General features: G+C 38.5%; 1 protein-coding gene across 3 annotated transcripts in view; it reads right to left on the reverse strand.

Annotated features, from left to right (window-relative positions):
• Nucleotides 1-20880, reverse strand: part of FGGY (FGGY carbohydrate kinase domain containing) — a 138182-nt gene that overhangs the window by 33767 nt on the left and 83535 nt on the right. For all 3 annotated transcript variants that reach the window (XM_032192722.1, XM_032192723.1, XM_032192724.1), the window contains 4 exons: nucleotides 12663-12770; nucleotides 9255-9316; nucleotides 4079-4226; nucleotides 2361-2435 (listed from right to left, as the gene is read on the reverse strand). In XM_032192722.1, coding sequence (XP_032048613.1) covers nucleotides 2361-2435; nucleotides 4079-4226; nucleotides 9255-9316; nucleotides 12663-12770 — 393 coding nt within the window. The remainder of the gene's footprint in view (nucleotides 1-2360; nucleotides 2436-4078; nucleotides 4227-9254; nucleotides 9317-12662; nucleotides 12771-20880) is intronic.

A 20880-nucleotide genomic window follows, 5' to 3' on the forward strand; every position in this document is an offset into this window, starting at 1 on the left:
TCCTCTTAAATAAAAGCTACTGAAAATTGAAACTAGCAGAGTTTCATCAGACTTGAGACATTTACTGTGAATGACTGGCACAACGCAGGACAGGTCTTCAAATATATTTTGGTTTTTAAGGCGAGTGGTTATGAGGAACTTCAGCAGCCGCAACACCAGCTGACTAAATCCATCACTTCCCTATTGACACAGAGGGCTAATTTCCAAATCACACAGCCGCAATTTTAATTATGGAAAAATAAACTACTCAAGAAAGAGTCTGTCTCCTCCGAACTGGCTTGACGGCCACAATTATATCTCTGATCATGTTCTCGTTGGTCTAACTGTTGCATCGCGTTTTGGGATGTATAGCTGCAAGGATATTCTCCTCCACTACTTCTGAAATTCAAATTTATGAACAACTTCTCTCACAACATACACATGCCAAAGACCCTGAGAAATGCTGTGAAAATTATTTTGTGTTTACCTGCCTGGAAAATTGTATTCACAGAGCAATTTAAATTAAAGCCAGACTTATTTCACCGTGGGGGGAACTAATTTAATCCTGGATTGGAAAAAATGCAAATTGAGGGGCTTCAAATGCAAATTTTATATAAAAAAGAAAAAAGCGTCTCCTGCTGAAAAGAAAACTAAAGATTAACATTCTGTGGGCAGGCCTACACTTTTTACAAGATTTTTGCTTGGGTTTAAAGCCTATCTTGCACCCATTGAAGACAGCTAACGGTACGGGACTGGGGCTGTCCTGAGCAAGAACTGTTTCCTTCAGCAAAACAAAGCCAAAATTCGGAGTAAAATTAAATTTCTCAGGTATCACATCAGCAGTTAGTAAATGTATCAAATGAAAACCAAGTCTACTTCTGTCTACTTTCTAGTTACCGTTTCGGTAGTGTTTACAGAAAAATCAATTTCTGTGAACTTACAATGAAAAGCAGCGTATGACCTTTTTATATTAAATCTCATGATCAATGCAATTAAGTATCAAAATGATCCACAGATGCTGAATTTTGAGTCAAACACAGTGCTTGTGTTTTACAATAAAACGTGAGTTGTATCGCACAATGAGATAATAGGTGACTTTCCCAGGATTTCCAGCAGAGAAGGTTTCCACCTCATTAGCACAGTACAATACCTGAGCACCTGTTCGATACTGGGAAGTTTTGTTTTCAGTTTCTTTCAAGGCAGTATCAGTGGCTGGCATTGTTTAAACTCTCCTACACATTCTTATTAAAATTGGGGGATTATACCGAAGCATCAGGTAAACCAAGCTAGATGTAAAAGGATCAAAAGTGACAAGAATCAATCCCAGACTCACGTTATTTGCTGAAGATGGAGGGTTAACACACAAGATGTACAATTCACAGTAAATTTACAGCAGCCGCCCACCCTCCATCCCAGATGGCTGACCCAGCCTAGCAAAGTTGTTGTTTAACCAGTAGAAGAGTTTGGAAGTTTTCCAAGCGAACAGAGTTTTGTCAGGAAAACTCCCCAATTCATCAAACTGTTAATGTTTTGCAAAAACACCTCAAGTTCAACAAGCTTTTTTTTTTAAAAAAAAAAAAAAATCACAAAAAGGATGTCAAAGGAATGTCAGCTGCAGTCACCGAATGCCTAGGGATAGCACGCCTCATTGCAAATCCCCTGCACCAGTGTTTCAAAACAACTTCTTTGACCCAGGTTTTCATTTCAAAATAGAATTTCTCGTGAACTGGAAACTGTGGGTTCCAGAAAGTCTCTCATCTGAGAAAACTATGGCAGAAATAAAAGTATTTCAATAAAATTACCCATCTCTGCATGTTAGCAAACATCTATGTTCTCGCAATGATTGTCTCTCATCTGCTTTTACAGAAACACAGCCACAGACTGGAAATGCCATGTACGAGACAACTGCTTGCCTTGCAACAAGGGAGGAATGAGATCTGGTCCATTCAGCCAGGAGAGCTACCAGCTGAACCACTGACCCACTCCAACTTGCTGCGGTGCAGTTCTGGCTCATTGACCAGGCAACACAGGCAAATCCACAGATTTAGGAACAATTTGAAAGTCAGGCATCTTAGGGGAAAGCAAGTTCCACGCCCACGATGTCAACACTGCCCCTTAAATTATCAGCCTCTTTCCTCACATCTGCATCAGACACAAAGGCTCTGAATTGTCATACAAAAACTTTTTAGGGGAACACGCTCTCCACACTCTGTCTCATACAGCAGGGAGCCCTCACCAATGTGGGTAAACAGTATCTTGCTCCTTTAAGAAGTCCATTAAGTGAATTCAGCTATTATTAGAAATCTGTTTAGCAGAAGGGAATGATCGCTACAGAACATGAGACAATTCATTTATTCTTTTATGCACTTAAAATGGCTTACAGCAATGGCTTGAATCGTGGCCAAGTAGATAAGGGCAAGTTCATCCAGACCCCGAGACAATGTTAGTCCAACAACCTGTGCAAAGATCAAAAAAATAAATAAAATTACAAATCCAGCCAAGGTAAAACTCTTTATTTTCTATGGTTTCTTGTTGTAACAAGTTTAAGTGCTAATTCTAAGCCCTATTTTTGTAAGCTATACACATAATATTATGTTAAACATGTTATTCCTGATCTGGGGAAGAACCACATAAATTGCTCTTGCCCTTGCAAAGAAATAAAGAACAAACAGCATATTGTGTGGGATTAGAGATAGATTAACTCTGACAGTTTTATGTTATGACTCAGACATTGCTTGTGAATGTATTTAATGTAATAATATGAAAATGCTATTACATAAAAATAAGTTTTTAAAAGCACTTCTCCCTCTCCTTTCCAAGCACCCTAACGCTGAAAGACAATTAATAATTAAAGACCATATCTTAACCTCCTTTACTCTGACATAAATCAATATTGCACTGTAGTTACTCTGGATTAATATCAGCATAGGCAAGACCTGAGTACAGCGATAAATGTGGCAGAGAAAATGCACTGCTATTACCAATATTTGTGTAGCGCCATCGTACCAAGGGAAATTCTAATTCTGCTGAAGGCTATGGCTCTTCCATAAAACAATGCAGGTATAATAGGACCACACAAATACGTAAACTATCTGTATTTTTTAATGTTTCCCCTGTTTGTAGTTTAAAATATGTGGCAGTGCTTACAACTACCCTTTCATAGCTCAACCTCAAATACAGCAAATTTTGATGCTGGAAAGTAGCTTGAGATACTCACTTCAAGGACAAGATGACATTTTGACTTATGTTTTTGCATTAATCACCAGGCATTTTGATACCATCCAATTATGCCCTTATGACAGCTTTCTGTTACGACCCTGCACAGTAACATCCTGGCCTGTTACCTAGCCTATCTACCACTCTTACGTTCAGTGAAAAGAAACATCCAAATGTTTAAATTGCAGCTGAAAAGCTCCCCAGCAAAGAATCTCTCTGGTTCCAGACTGCAGTGCTCTGAAAATTTCCTCATGCAGAACACAACATTTCAAGCCCCTTGAGTTCCAAAAGTAGCATTTTTAAAACCACAGAAGATTGGGTTTAGCTTTGAACAAAAACGTATGAAGCACGGTGCCTGCATATTTTTTTACCATCTATGCCCATTTTTAACAAAAAGCAGAGGAGCTTTTCAGTTTCTGTTGAAATTTGCCACCCAGCAACTCTAATAAAATACCTTTACAGAACATTTATCTTCTTTAATTAAGCAATCTCTCAAGAGAACGTTTCATTCATTTCCCAGGTAGGCATACTCAAATTTGTGCTAAAATTCATCACAGCAGAGATGCAAAATCAGGTAGGGAGGTGAGGTAACAAGTGTGAGCACTGCTAGTCAGTGTTCTGAAGTATGATTCCTGGGAAAGATACTGGGAGACACACTCATTTTTAGAAAATAAATGTGGCTGTAGTGATATCTGAACTATAATGATCTCTGGTTTTCTACTGAAACATAAGCACACTTCAAAATACAGCAAGAAACCCAAATCCTATGGGATAGTTTAAATAACTGAGGAGGAGTATGTTCAAAATTGAAAAAAAAAGCTTCTTCCAGATTTTTTTTTTTTACCCTGTATTGACCTCTTTGCAAAGACAGGCTGTTTCTTACCATGCCCTTTAGTGTCAGATCTGTTAAGGGAGATCTGTTACCATGGAAATCTGGCCAAACATGTAAATCAACAGTGAGGAAACCCACAGGCAAGGATTTCTTAATCAGATCCAGGTGACTGTTCAAGTATGTATATATACTTTGAGCTCTAGAAGAAAAACAAGTTGGAAAAAAAGTGGGGGAGGTTATTCATCAAACATAAAACATTTGTACTACTATCAAATGCAGAAAACCCATCAAAGAATCCCAAATCCCAAAAGTAAAACAAAGGGGGAGAAAGACAAAAGTCTCTGCTTGCCAAGCTCGTGGCATTGCAGAGTGCAGGCAGTGGGGATGCCTTTCTCCATGTCCATCCAGCAGATGATCCAAATTCCTCAGGTCTGTAGGATAAGGGAAGATACTAGAAGTTTGTGATCTCAAGTTTGTACATTATCTCCTACAGGCCCCTAGTCGAGACCAAGTAGTCTGATATTTTGGGCTTTGATGCTGCTTGTCTGTAACAGAAAGGTGCTGACACTGTGAAAGAGAAAGTTGGAGAAAAGAAAGCCGAGAGTTACGCATGTTTAAAAATTTCTCCAATTAATCAATAGCACTAGGCTTTCAGCTTTCCTTTTTTAAACCATAATTATTTCAGTATGTGTTATGATTAAAATGCAGCACTAAGGGTGGAGGAGAGAAAGCAAGTGGCTGCTATTTTAGGGAGGAGCCGAACATGGGCCTAAATATGATTGTATCTAAGTTGAGATACTACACCCAGCTCCACAACATTCACCAGACATTTTCCTGGACGACCAGAAATCTTAGGACTAACAGTGAATTCTTCAATGCTTTGGCTTGCAACAGCTCTAGTGACATTCCATTTAAAAAATGTTGCAATTATGCTCAGAATATTTTTTCAAACACTCATACTATCATAAACAGATTCGTATATATTTTTCAACTCCTTGGAAATCTCCAAGTGGGGCATTTAATTCTAGACATGTGGGTCAATAATACATCTAACCCTAATTACAATTGATTAGTCATTGTCTCATCCACTGTAGACCCAAACAGTGATAGTCATTTAGCCTCTACATGTATATTCAATCACACACTAATGAGATCCCTAAGGGAATTTGGCATATGCTTTACTAGTTTGACTTCTGACCTGCTAGCAGCTGTATATTTATACTTTGCATTCAACCATTCAGCTACATGTTTTTTCAATTATACCTTACCATGTGTATGCTATCAGAGGATATCATTCAAACTGAAGTACACTTGGAAGACATTAAAATAACTAATTCACATCATTATTCACATACTTTTAAATGTGCTTTATGTGTCTTCCTGGACCTGAATGATGATAATTTTGAGGTCACAGTCTTTTTTTTCTTTCTTTTTCCTTTCCTTTTTTTTTTCCCCCTTGTGTAGAGGTGGCCTTACTTTCTACATCCCTAAAGACTGCGCTATATGCAGTATGTGTAAGGACAAAGTCATTGTATTTCCAGTCTAATCCAAGGTCTGACCATTGAGAAGAAAAAGAAAGGAAAGCTTCACTCAACCAGAAACCCACTAGAAATTCCAGCTTCCATCTGATCTCCATGCTGCTTGATTATTCTCGCAAGGGTTAGCCATTCGTGCCACTCTGACACAACCAGAACACAAGGGCTGCACAAAACAAGCTGAAATTCAGTCAGTTATGCTTAGGATCCAGATAACCTTGGAATTACACTTTTTCACACCTTTTTCTCTTTTTATCTATATATATGTGGGTTCGAGTCTGAGTGATTGGCAAAGTCCTTAATTTCCTGCTACTCCAGTTTCTACCAAGCCTGCAGTATTACGCCATGAGCTCTCTGAAGCTTTTTCTATCCAGTTCCAGGAGATGGTATCAGCAGCAGCTGGAGCTGGTTTGCAGAGCTAGGCACAAGCTACTGCTCTTAAAAAGGAACTATATTGAAAGTGGAGAATAAGAAATCAATACAAGTTTGCCCGGGGTTATGTTCTTATTAGGGGCATGATTTCAAAAAGCAACAAAAGTTTGGAATTTAATCTGTTTAATAATCCTGGAAGGTGTCAGCATGCATCTTTGAGGAAAAAATCTAGAAATTTTAGATTTTCAAATCTACAAAAAAGGCTACAAAAATCTACACATACAGAAAACTGCCAAATATTACAATGTTCTGCTTGAAAGATACCAGAACAGCTGACAGATATTGTGTGTTACTTCACTGCTTTTTTTTTCAGAAGCCATTAGATGGGGAAATGGCATCAAGGAAGGAAAGCAAATTCTGTCCCAAAACGAAGCACTTGACAAACAGAGCTCAACATCAAAAGGCACATAATCTTTGATGGCAAACAGTTAGACCCTTTTTCCACCAGAAGATTAGAAACTGTGATTTTAGGGAACGTAAGTATTTAAATTTTAAAGTGTAAATGATGGTGTTATTTCTTTGATTTCCTACTCTAGACTACACATACTGGATTTTACCATATGTGATGGGTAGATGTCAGACCTACACAATATATGGAGTGAAGACCAAATGTGTTATCTACACAGAAATTTCTGCAACTCAGTGAACTGCAGGGAAAAAAAAAGAAGCTTTGATGTTCACCGAGTATGTCAATTAGTTAGACCAACTGCTAAATTTACAGCTGTCCGGACAATCCTCATGTAACTCAACCCTCTCCATTTCCAGTAAAAGAAGGGAAAAGAGAACATGGGAATAGGACTGGGAGGGTTGCACAAGACTGGTCTTCAGCACAAGTGGTCATCGGGAGCTGGTTTCTGGCAAGCGCATCTAAGCCACTCACGCCCTAACAAGTTACCACAAATCAGCTGAAACAATGATAAATGCAGCATGCAAACTCTTGCTGCTGGTATATGCAAAGGAACAGAAATCTGCACAGTGTGGTTTCTGAGGCCAGCTGCTCAGCAGGCAGTTTGACACTGCTGAGCCTACTTACTCAGTGTTGGGAGCCTGAGAGGAAGGCTTGGAAGACAGGCTTGGGAAGGCAGAAGTAGGCCGCAAAAAAAGAGGCACATATTTTTCACCTTGGATGTTTTTCTTTGAAGTATCCAGATAGACATGTGCTTGTCACTACAAAACCAGCTCAACTCTTCCCAGTGTTGCACCTTGCTTGGGAAGTAAAGGGAACAAGCAATTGCACATGAAGCATGGAATTTGTTTTCTTTCAGTGACCCTTCGCAATTGCGGGACAGATAAAAATTTCTACACCAAGAATATACTAAATATAATGTAATAAAAAGAGAGACTCTGAAATATTCTGCTGAGATTTCCAGGCATGTAATTTATGACCATCGTCAACAATCCTCCAAACGAGACACTATGTTCTCATTAAGTATATGACTTAATGCAAGTAAACACAGTCCGAAGTCTGGGCCAACAGTGTTCGCGAAAAAAAATGCATCACACTTGTACAGCTACTGCTATAGTCCCTGATATAAGGCTACAGTTTGTGTTCAGTATGTAGAAGGAAACAAATATGGAGAAAAATAAGTTCCTGTTTTTTGTTGATTCAAATGGAATTACCGAAATTTTACAAATATTTGAGAAGGAGAGGGAGAAAGGGGATGGCAGAATTAATAAGAAACTGGTTTACTAAGTTTGTAGCAATCAAAACGTTTCATTAGTAGTGTAATATCTGGAAAGCATTATAAAAATACATTGAACAAATTAATATTTATAAAAATTTTATAATCCTTTTAATAAAATATTACAATCTTTTTATCAATGTTCTCTTTAACAGTTTTACTTACCGCAGAAGACTCAAATGCAAAGTTATGATACCACAACCTCAGATAACATGGCTTTCTCTTCCCGATATTCTGTATTTAGTGGCCTATCCAGATCACAATCTAAACTCTTAGCACTATGAAATTAATTGTGGTCAGTCAGTATCAGACCCCAATATAGACAAGCAGGCAACTGCATACTCATTTTTTTGCAACACACATAAAATGGTTTCTCCTGGCATTAGAGACCAAACTAATTCTTTGTCTTAAGCTTGTGCTTCATATGGGGGTTCAGGAAAAATGGCCTGGAAACTAACATTTTGGAAAAAAACACCCCACAAGCAGTCCAGATCAATCGTTATTCCAACACAGAGATACATTTGTTTCCCCATTTTCTTTTTTTAAGAACAACAAAGAGAATTCTAGGAAGCATGAATCTATTCCATACTGAATGAAGTCCAATAGATTTCTGGGAATTCTGGTCAAGTTCTTAGCAAACAAATAAGACACTGAACATTATAAAGCATCAAAGGGTCATCCAGAGAAACCAGGTACCTTTATCTCCCCAGGGAGGGCTGAAAGTAACTACATGAATTTTAATACATATCTCAGGACTGTCACTTGTCTTTTAGACCAGAGTGATAAACTGGAGATAAAAGGGAAAATTTTCTGTTTCCTTCTTTGGTCCAAGGAAGAAAAAGAAATTAAAGAGAGAATCAATTTTTCATCCAATGTGCCGAATTGTTCAGCTAAAATCTCTATGGGAGTGCTGTGAACCATATTAAAAGGAACCCAAGCCAAAATAGTCTCAGAACGTTCAGATCCAACAGAAGCATCTGAACTGTCCTCATCCACTTCTAAAGCAGACCAAACTAAAATTCTACATCTCTCATATTCGCATGCTCAAGGAATCCTGGAACTCCATGCGAATCTCTCCTACAGATTAAGTTTTGACTGAAAATTTATCCTGGCTTTCTGTGTTCTATTTTTGCTGTCATGCAGGAGTTTCATACCATGGCTATACTTTCCTTCACATGACTGTTCAAAAAGTATTTAATAAACTATTTCTAATTAAGCCCTATCTCATCCACAGAGCTCCATATGTCAAATAAAGACACATTGTTAGCTCAAGATGCTCTGCTGAACAGCACTGATGCTTCGGTTCCAAGAAATATGCTGGGTTGGATACAAAATACGCTGAAAAGGAGGAAGTTGGTATCACCACCCAGATACCCTGAAGGTATCCGAGGGGAGGTTAAAGCTCTGAGCTCTGAGCAATCACCTGGGAAGCCTTCGTACATACTTCCAAACCAGTATCGCTCTGTTGATTCTTGTGTTCCAGAATATGTGTAGAGCACTGCAGTTTCTCAGTGCTGGGAATAGAGTGTATCATCAATTGGTGAGGCAGGCAAGTTACAAAGAAATAAGAACAGTGACCTGGCTGCGGCTTTTGATTGTAATTCCGGGAAGGCAACATGGCCTCGGACCACATGTTCTATCTGAAAAAGAGGAAAACAACATTTATGGAATGAATACCTCTTAAAAATTCAGTTCTGGAAACACGCAATGCAGTTTTATAACTTTAAAAAGACGAGAGCTTCTAAATTACTTATGAGGTATTAAATCCTCATGAAGCCGATGGCAAAACTCCCACTGACATTACTGGATTCACAATTTGGCTTAAGAACAGTAAGTAAAAACAACTGTATAGCAAAAAAAGGCAACATATAAGCATATCGCTCCTGAGTCAGAACAGCAAGCTGAAAGGATGGATTTTTTTTCCTGTCCAACAATATTTGAGAATATGTCCTCTAATCTCCCCTCTTGCTTGAGTGCATACCCTCACTGGAATTCTACCAGAAGCATCTTCTTGGCTGAAATCCCTACATCTTTCTATATCACACTGTTAAGATAAAACACAAGGTGTGTTGTCATCCTGATACATGCTCCATATGCTCATTGCAGGAAACAAAATGTTTCCCCTACAAGCAATTATTGCTATAAAAAGCTCAATACAGGCTCTGCCTATACTAAATTTTAAAACATTCCTCAGCTCCAGGATGGCTATCGTTATTCACAAAACAAAGTATCAGGTAGAAGTACATGGACTTTTAAGACTAATTCAGCAGGTTTTGTGGCCTTTTTATAATATTCCATCAGAGTGACCATAAAAGCTAAGGAAGCAAAACTAGAGCTACTCAACTGCACCGACTATGTTTGGTAATACCTACTGGCAGCAAACAACATTAGGGACCTCATTTTTCACTGTATGAGTTTAGGCCTTAACCAGTGTAGCAAAATTTTTATAATGAAGCATATACATCTGAATGTAGAAATAAAAATAACGTATGCCTGTTCCTTCTGAGATTTACATCAAAGACAAAACTCAAACATGCACATGCATTAGAAACAAAGCTTTGGCCTGATATTTGCAATATTGAATAATCTCCATAGAACACAGGAGCAGCTCATAAATTCAGAAACAAATCTATAAATAAGTATCATATGTATGTATGTGCTATGAAAAAACTTTACACAAAAATGTTACAGTAGTTATAAAGTTAGATATTTAAATGCCCTGAATTCAAGACATGGCCACATGAGGGTTGCATACAGAAACTCTTTTCTGCTATTCTTTATTTTACAGTTTGTAATGATATCATGACATCCTTCGTCTCTGTTATGCAATATCTTTCTTTCTGTAAATTCTGAAAGTCCAGTGCAAAAATCCAACTAATCAATACACAAACTTTTTTAAAGCAATCAGAGTTTTCAGTTCTTCATTTGGACTCTATGTGAACCAATGTTCAAAATCCAGCAGACTTTTTCATAGCTATATCAATAAAAAATAATTACAGATTTTTAAAGGGAAGCATTTTAAATTCAACAGATAGCTCTAAAATAATTCACCTTTGGGCATAGGCCAAGCAGTGAAAAGAATCCCAAAACATGTCCAGATGGTAAAAGCTTGAGAAAGCAGAAGCTTACAAAGACTATAGCTTTAAAATTGCAGTGATGCTGAATGTGGTCTATCCTCCATGATAGTGTGCACAGACTATTTCTTCCTGTGGCTCCCCATGTGTTTGCTGCACATACAACCTCAACAAAACCACATGAAAGATTCTAAGAATGTTTCAGTAAGATAGCTTCCCTAATATACCTAATATAATATTACTACAGTTGACTTCTTCTATGCATCCTAACAAGAATATACATTTTTCCAGCAATTTCTTAAATGACTCAGGAGCACCTTGTTCTCCGGTACTAGAATGGAATCCAATAATTGCTGAAAATTTTTGAAATGCCCTAACATAAAGCTCAAAGTACATTTTCAGTGGGGAACAACCATACGCCAGCTAACAGAGAACACTGACTTGCTATATCCTCTCTAGAGCTTAGTTTAATGTCTCCACCCACTTTGGGTTAAATACATAGAGACATCTCTCAAAGTGTTCCTACAAAGTAATGCACAAGATTTTGTTTTCCTTTTGAAGTGGTTTGTCGTGAGCAGTAACTAAATTTTACTTCTGGTTGTAGCAGTAACCTGTAAAATGGGACACCTCGGCTCTAGCCCCAACTCAATCTGAAAAATTTAACACATACACATCCTACCTACTGAGAGAGTGCTGTAGCCACGAGGCTAAGGGTAGGCAGGTGCTGGGATGAGGATCGGAGGCTGGAGGGGAGGAAGAGGGCTGACTCTCCCCCTGAAGGTGTGACACTGTGCAGACAGGAATTTAAGACTCACGTGGCCAAGGACCGCACACGGGAGGGAACACCAAGTCATAGCTCACTGCTTAGGGTGTGTCTGAGCTTCCTGATCCAGGATTATTTTTGTTCCTTGTTCAGTGATTGTTTCATATGGAATGCGTAAATGCAGTGATGCCCGACTCCGCTACTTCCTGGACAGGTACTCGCATCACGAGGCTTTTTAAGAGGTAGGCGGTGTTCGGTCTGAGTAAGACAGCAATTATGCCTGCAATTTGTGAAAGGCCAAACCCACCTGTATGTTTCATGAGCTTACAGAGAACACCCGCAGGACTGGGCCCTGCTTCCTGTAGTTTCTCAACAGGATCCTGGCACCTTGCTGCTCAGGGCTGGTCAGCATTGAGCGAGCAGGGAGCCACATGGAGAGCTTTAGAAGCTTTTGGGGTTGAGCAGGCATCGAATTCTTGCTGACACTTTAGGACTCAAGCAGCCAACATTTAACCTAAATACTGTTTTACACAGCTAGACTTTCTTTAAATTTGACATTAGTGTTTTAGTATTGAGTGCCTCCCTGGAGATAAGACAATTCACTTTTACAGGATCCACTATGTTGTTTTTTTTTTAATTTTATTTTTATTGATAAATTAAATTAACCTAATACACTCAGACTCTTTGTACTCAAGGGATAGAACAGATATAGATAGGATAGCATGTCAATATATTACTACTCTGTCCATACAATACATCTTTCATTTACACTCATCAATGAATGAGTACAAATGTTCTATATAACAAAATGTGTAATTTTCTTTATCTCGAAGTCTATCTCAGCCTCCTGCTAATATAGAGAATGAATGCCTATTTGCCTCTAAAATTATATAAAAAAGTCATCACAATCATCATAAAAGGAAGACATGCCCTAGTGGTCTGCCCCATATATAATTCCCTACTAGTATGAAAATGAACAGTCTGTAAGGACAGAGCAATCACCTTATTGTTTACTGCTTTCAGTAGCATGGGTTTTCCTATGATCTTGTAAAGATGTTTTGGGCAAAGCTCTGGCTTAATTGGCAGTGAAGCTATCCCAAATGATGACAGTTAGCTCCCATCTTGGGGTCTGTGTCTCTATGCACTTACCAGTTTTCCTGTAGCACTCTGACCTCCTTCGTTCAACCACAGTCCAGGTACCATAGCAGAGAAATAAGGTCCCCAAACACCAGGCACAAAAATGGGTGTTTCACTGACCTGGAAAAGTAAGAAATAGCTTTAGTGACCCAAACTACCTGTCCAAGTCCAATACTGAAAACAGTTTTTGCTTCTGCTCTGAAGTTACCAATATGAGTGGAAATGTATAAGTAAAGATTTACTCTACGGAGAATATAGAGAAATATGTCATCATTGGCATCATTTTTAGACAACACAGCTGCAGCTACTGATTGCACAACTCCTATTTCTCCCACTCACACCCATTTACACAACAAGCCAAAGAAGAAACTTTCAGGAATAGGAGCTGTATTTTACATGGAGAGAGCAAATGCCTTGCTTCTCCAGAAAAACACCTTAGCTAAAACGAACATTTGGGTAAAACAGCCTGTGTTAGACAGTCATCAGAAAACACAGCTAACATTATCAGTAACCAGTGTTTACAGAGCGCTCCTCCTGTATGCTTTCAGAGATGAGACTCAAGGGGGGATCCAGCACACAGAGAGGTTCCCCCACGAGCTGCCAGCTCCCAGGCAGGTGCCTTGGGTGGAAACTGAAAAACTGGCCTGGATGAAAGGGGATTTGCTTGTCCTAGCCAACAGGAAATACTTGCCTGGGTCAGCTTTAGATTCTGATGCTTAGGCTTAGCATTACATGAAATGTTCCTTCATATCTGTGAGCCCTTTCGTTAAGGCAGGTATCGAAGCACTCCCCTTCAGGAACTGATGTGCTATCCCCACATACAGAGATGGCTTCTTCCTATACAACCCTTCAGTAGCTACATTGCTCAGGATGTGGGAGACACTACTTCATTTCCTCTCTCTACTTCAGAAGATATCTATTAGCTGTTTGTAAGGTTGAAAGGCGCTTTCCTTCCCCTGCTAAACCCGTTCCACTTTCAAAAGACTAGACAGATTTTCTAGACTTACATTCCAGTCCAGAAAGAAACCATGTGAACTGCAGGAGGTTCAACAAGTCCAAGTGCAAGGTGCTGCACTTGGGTCAGGGCAATCCCAGACCTGAGGTCAGACTGGCAGAAGAAAATTCTTCACTATAAGGGTACTAAGGCTCTGGAACAGGTTGTCCAGAGAAGCTGTGGATGCCCCATCCCTGGAGGTGTTTAAGGCCAGGCTGGATGGGCCCCTGGCCAGCCTGATCTATGGGGTGGCCTCCCTGCCCATGGCAGGGGTTGGAACTAGATATTTAAGGTTCCTTCCAACCCAAACTATTCTATGATTATACGAACAGAACAATGCTTTTTTTATATATTTAAACCTTTGTCTTCTTTAGCAAAATTCTAGACTTCTTAAAGGATGCTTGAGGTTTGCTGTTAATTTTAATAAGGCAAGAATTTCATGTCAAAATATTTAAGGAGCAGTAAATAAAAATTCAGCCCTGTTTCTGTTAAACTCAATGCACATTCTCCTTACATTTAAATGGGCCGAACTTTAAAGACAGTTTTTGCTAGCAACTGGGGAATATGTGCTAAGATGCAGTTTACTGGCATTTGTGCATCCCACATGTTTAGTAAATATACCAGCAGCAGGGAGGTTTCTGCACAAACAATAGTCTTCTCCAGCCACCAAATTGCATTACAGCTGATTCTTGTCATGATGTTAAAGTAGAAGAACAAAGCAATGAGAACCGGTTTCTCAAAACGTATCCTTAAAATTTCAAGCCATCCTGATTTTTCTCTGGAATGTGTCTAGCAAATAGGAGAATCTTGCCCAATTCTCCCCTATCAGCTCTGGTACCCTGTCTTACTTTCGCTACAGATGTATGCGTGCACATGTGGCTGTGTGTCTGCGTAACGTTTTGGCTGACTAAACCCATTAAAGAGCAAGAATAGCTGCACTGAATTTAAAAAGGCATTTATGACTCCAAGTGGACAAAGCTACGTCAAAAACATTGCAAAGACATTTGGTTTTGTTTTGTTTTCTCTTAAAACTACAAATTAATACAGCTTGGAGTTTTCAACACCTCTATTGGGCAAGCCTTCTCTTACAATTTCAATAACAAAATGAAGTGCAACAGAAATTATTCACTAAATGTTTCTAAAATTTAAAATCCTAAAATAAGCTGATTTTTAAACCAATTCCACATCACTGACCTTACTGAGAACATTGCATAAGGTCAAAATTGCTGATTGCTGTCTGCTCTGAACCGGTGTTGGAAGTGTGCTGAGGACCCGAGCATCCTGTCTCGTTGCCCTCCTATGGCCATGGACACAACCCATCTCTCTATAGGTAGGGAATAACTTTTAGGGCAGAAGGGGCTTGCTTTTTTGAAGTGTCCTCTCAAAGTATTTTTGATCCAGTAAACTTTGCAGTACTCTATAATCTACTGTGATTTGTGAATCTAGCTCCACCGGATGTATCAGGCTTAAAATTCAACTGCTGCATAGTGTGAAAAGACCAAATATTCTATGGATATTAAAGGTACAAAGATGCTTTATGAACACATAAGAAGGCTTAATAAGGATGGTACACTTAAAAAAAAATCTTTCTTCTGTCATTGCTCCACAATTTACCAAATTGTTCTGTGTCCGATAACAGTAAAAGGTTATACTGATTAAAGGACCAAAGTGCCCCTGGACCCGGCACTGTCCTGGTATTTTGGGGACTCACAGGAATTTGCCAGTATGGTTATTTCCATGCAGGCTCTTTGCAAATTACACTGAGCCTTTCCTATCATCTTCCTACTGAAGTACCATTTGTACACGTTCCAGCAAACTTTCAACACGTATGCAGAGCAAACGAGCTCTGTATTTGATGGACGTTGCTAGTGGGATACTAGGTAATCATTTTTTTTTCATCTCTAAGAACTCCCAACCAAAATAAAGAACATTGGCTGTCATGCTCAGATTTATTAGTACTGTATGTGGCATCATTAAATTCCCTATTTCCTCCTTTCACTTAAAAAGTTTAATCCACATTTTGCAGACACCATGGCAGGTATCTTAATTCTGGTTTTTGATGTGCATGGTGAGAAAATTGGGAAGTAACAGACTCCCAAAACCAGGCACAACCTCTTTGAAAAGCAATAGGGTGAACATTCTTCTGCAAACACATGCGCAAGAGATAGCAAACGGTTTCCATTTCCCCTCCTTGAAATAATTTGGATGACACTTAGGTTTTTCAAGCCATGTAGCAGCTGGCATTCGTATTTTCATAATAACAAGTCTAAATTCTATTTGAGTATACATACCACTGAATCCCACTAAAACACATGACCAGACATAAGCGTAAGGTTGGAGAAATTGTGCAAAGTTTGCCGCAGAACCCAAAGTTTTAGGTTTGCCCAGTTTGCCAGACTCGGTTATTTTTATTCCACTAACACCATGTCCTTTTCATAGTTTTCTACTGCCTTCAGACATTCTTATGATGATATAGATGGATCAATGTGGTGTCATTTTTTTCCTTTAATGAGCTTAAGAAAATCCTTAATCTTTTTAGTAGAAAAACAACATCTGTTTTAGATTTATGGGCAATTGATTTTTATTTTTAAAGCAAATAAGAGATGACATCCTTCTTTGAAAGTAAAAATTTGTATTCAAAAGGAGCCTCAGATTTTCTTCCTTCTATTTAACTTAAACCCATCCTGTAACACACTCTTATTGTGAGGCATATTAACGTTTATTATTTTTTACATATAGAGAAACTGGAACACAGGGAGGGTAAAGTCATTTGCCCTCTGCTAGATGTCAGAATGCACTCTGCACAATTATTGCAGCAGGCATCTGAAGATGGGAGATGAGAAGCATTTGAACCTATTCACATTTTGAGTCATAAGCAGCATCTATAAATATTTCATTTGAAAATATTCACACAGGGACTATTGCCCCATCTGTAACAATGCTTACTTACAGAAGTGTTATACTCCCTGACAAGCAATTCCTCACGATTATTCGAGCTGTGGATAGGGAAGAATTCTTTTGTGCAGGAAGAGATCACCTTTCCTCATCTCCCCAACATGTGCATTCCTACTCGCTTAGCCCTTCATTTCTGTTGAGACGAGCATTAAAACAGTTCCAAGATTTCTGTTCATTTAAATGGAAAAAGAGAAGTTCAACATCTGAAAGGGAAAAGAAGGAGGAAAAGGTTCTATCTGGGAGGATTTAACCTCAGTGTGTGCTCTACAAAAGATCATACTAATATGTAAGATATGTAAACATATAGAGCAATCAGAAACAAATGAAATGATGAATTCAGTTTAACAGTATTCAGCTGTGGTGCAACTGCCAGAAGGCACTTTTTGTTATGAATAGATCATTTGGATGAGTTACAGACCAGATTTCTACCCTGGCGTGTGCTAAGAAAATCAATGTCAAACTATCTAAGATCAGAAGGTATCACCAGCACATCTGGCAGCCCACAGAAATGAAAAATGTCTTTAAAATATATAATGGCTATATAGGAATAAGCTAAAGTATGAAAGAACCTGTTTAAATGTCACTAACATGAGAGCTGTAATATATTTAATTTAGTTTTGGGAGAGGCAAATGGGAAGGGCTAAAAAAAAAACAAACATACACACACCAAAAAACAGAAAAAATCCACTTCTATTGTAAAAATTTATGTCAAAACAAGCTTGTTCTTTCTATTTATAGGCTAACTTACAGCTCATGTAAGGGAATCAAAGGAGTCCATGCATTTAATCCAAGCTAAGTTCAGCTTTCTGCACCGTCATGCGGGACAAGGAGGGGAACAGTACGCAGACCTTCAGAGAGGAGAATCACCTAGGCACACAGCCATTCCATAAAGTGAGCGAGTTGCAATGTGAGATTTGTTTTACTTAGCTTTGTTTTGCTAGACTAGCCATAACGTTCAGGCACATGCTTGTGTTTCCTCCTCAGTTCTGTGTAAATGTTAACGGTAATCAGAGACAAGATAAAATAAAACAGGCCGTGCTGGAGAGGGCATGAATTCGAACAATTTTCTTCCTTAGATGACACCTTCTGCTCTTGTTAAATTCTGTAAAACACTGCTATTGGAGAACGTGGCTATTACCTGAAAAGTAAACCTTTATATTAACAGGGTACGCTGCTATATAATACACATCTTCCATTTTCTTTTCTTTTTCCTAAAAAAGGCCATTGGGCCTCTGATACCTGTCAACATTCTAGTATCCATATCAGCTTCTCTATTTACTTGCATTATGACAGAGATAAAATCAAATTTATGTGGAACTATTCTTGATTTACACTCACCTACACAAAAGCAAAATTAAGCCTTCATTCTGCCGTCACAATTACTTTAATGTAACCGTTTGCTAGTGAGAAGCTAGGTCAGAAAATTTGTTAGAAAATCATTTCAATTATCAACTTCTATAGCCACAAATTCAGAATAACAGCTGCTTTTGTTATGCTAAGATAGGTATGAAAGAAAATAACAATCGAAGCGAGTACAAGGAATAGCACTGTATCAGTCACCAACCAGTAAATACTCTTTGCATGTCTGGACTTTGATCACTGACAAGTCAAATACTTTCATTAACTTCTTTGCAGATGTTTAACTTTCAAACTTTCTGACTGCCTGTGGGTTGAGAATACTGATATTCATTCAATTCAGGGGGTTTACACTGATGCACAAAATCCTGTATTAAGAAATCTGTATCATTTTGCTTCTGTTGACAGATGGGTCTTATATAGCTATTTCACCACAACTCTCTGACAAAGAATGAAAGAGATTCGTATTAAAAAAAAAAAAAAAAAAAAAAAAAGAGAGAGAGAGAGAGAGAGAATTCAAAGGGAAACCCAAGAATGTTTCATTTCTAGGCTTCTGGTTCAAAGTCAGGTCATATTAATAGCTACTGAATGTATGATTTAATAACAGCACTTTCTGGAGACATATATTAACTGGGTAGAGTTGGGGTGTACAGCTGTATTTTCAGAATAGTGATGCCTACTCTACAATTGCCACCCTGGCATTATTTCTCAAGCACTAAATGGGTTTAAAACTAGGTTTCCCCATCACCCTGGGGGCAATTCTCTTGGTTGAGATTGCAATGAGTTCAGCCAACCTCTTAAAACATAGTCATATGGTCTGAATTTTTGGGTAGACCTGTGTGGAGCCAGGAGTTGGACTCGATGATCCTTGGGGGTCCTTTCCAACTCGGGATAATCTATGATACATATTATGAGCAGTAATTAAACACAGAACAGCATTCAATCTTTGGCTTGATTATAAAATAAATTTAAGAAAATAAGATCTTGAAACACAAAAGATGTGTTTCAGGACAATTAAAATTTATTGATATTCCGATTCCTATATGTCATATAGCACCAGTAATTTATTTAATTATATTTCAAGCTTAAATCCTCTGGCAATCAGCGTTCTGCTATGTAGCTTTATAGCTTGTGGTGGCACGTCCCATAGCTCTCTTCCCTGTGACAGGTTGGCATTCCATGGGCTGCCCACAGGGATGGAGTTGCTCTACAATGACATTAAGACTATGCCACAACCATTTTTGCACAGAGCTAACTTTAACCCACTGAAAGCATGGAAGTTACTTGAGCGGAGACCACATGCACACGGAACACGGACTTAAGGATTCTGCCTGAACACATCCAACCACAGACAATCTTGGGAATTTGTTTACTGACGATTTAAGTATTTTGGCTTATATCATGAAATCACTTGCGTAAATGCCTTGATGAACATAGACACCATCATTAGTTGCCAAGGCTATGTCATGGGTTTATCAAAGTAACCTGGATGCTTACTAAAAATCACAAATTTGTTTCATAAAATCAAACCAAACACAACCCTGCATTAAGTAAAAATGACCAGAATCAGAAATATACAGGAAGTTTGCCTGAAAATGCAGACTGGGATCTGAATTTTCTAATGACAATTTGCAGCTGGAACTCCAGTTCAATCCCTGCTTTAGTTATTTGCCAAATAAACTTACAGTACAACCTAGAGTAGGAGAAGCAGATACATTTATAGAGACTACTGTGAGCTATTACTCAAAATAGCAACCCATACAAGAAAAGCAGCAGAATTTGAATGACAGGCACACAGAAATAGTTCTGATTTTCTGAATTTTCCTCAGAACACTGACTGATCTACACACTACACACCAAACAAGGTATGTGATTAACACCCAGTGAAAAAAACAAAACATTCCTACGGCAACTTGACTGCCTCATCTCTGAAAATATTTCAGGTGACTTATGCAATGGGATAATATACTGCTCAACCTGGCTCTATATCTATCAAGAATTAATTAGAGGAAACCTCCACTGAGATTGTTAAACATTTCCACTGTGAGATTTTTATTCAAGGCCAAATAAGGAAAGGTATTTGATTTATTTATTTTTTTTAATCTTATAATTTTTAATAAAAGAATGCATTGAATCACAATAATGTTGGTTATTTCAACTTGTACTTAACTTATATTTTTATGTACAAAGAGAAAGTCGTTTGGACCTGGGCTTCTAGCCTTGGGAGCCAAAGCCTCAACTTGTTCAAACCTGCATATTAACCATCAACTTCCACAGAGCTATGCCAATTTACAGTGCTTGAAGATCTAGGCTCACACTTGTAGTTAGACACTTATATAAGTAGTCTGATTTTCAAAATGCCACATTTCTTATTGACTACTGGCTCAGGAGCACAGAACGTGAAGCCCGTTGGTTAGGTATCCAAATCCAGACTTGGGCACCAACCCCTAGGAAGTCTGTCAGCCCTAGCCTTCATGTGTCTGTAACGAGTACCTATAGCATATGTCCATACAGGTAAGAGACACCTCTTCAAATGTGGGAAATTATTGTTAGGTAAGAAAGAAGAAAGGAATTTGTCTGCCCATGTTCCTTATTTCCTAAAATGTAGGGAATAAATGAGTTCCTAAAGACAGCTCCTGCAGTCAGAGCTTTGTCTGTAAGAACTTCACACAACCTCCACACACACACTTCAAAAGCTGAGAACTGGACACAACTTTATTAGACATGCTCCTAAATCAAGGGTGATGACTACACACTCCTACATTTACTGTTTAAAACTAATCCATCAGCAGAAACTATAAGGCAGGGTTTGGGGTCCCTCCCCAACCAGAGGAACCTGGTTCATAAACCAGTTAAAGACATCAACTAAAATGTTACTTACAACTGATAGTAATTGTTTCCCTTGCTTACCCAAAATTTAATTTA

The sequence above is a fragment of the Aythya fuligula genome, chromosome 8 (assembly GCF_009819795.1).
Source record: "Aythya fuligula isolate bAytFul2 chromosome 8, bAytFul2.pri, whole genome shotgun sequence".
In the NCBI taxonomy this organism is placed as follows: domain Eukaryota; kingdom Metazoa; phylum Chordata; class Aves; order Anseriformes; family Anatidae; genus Aythya; species Aythya fuligula.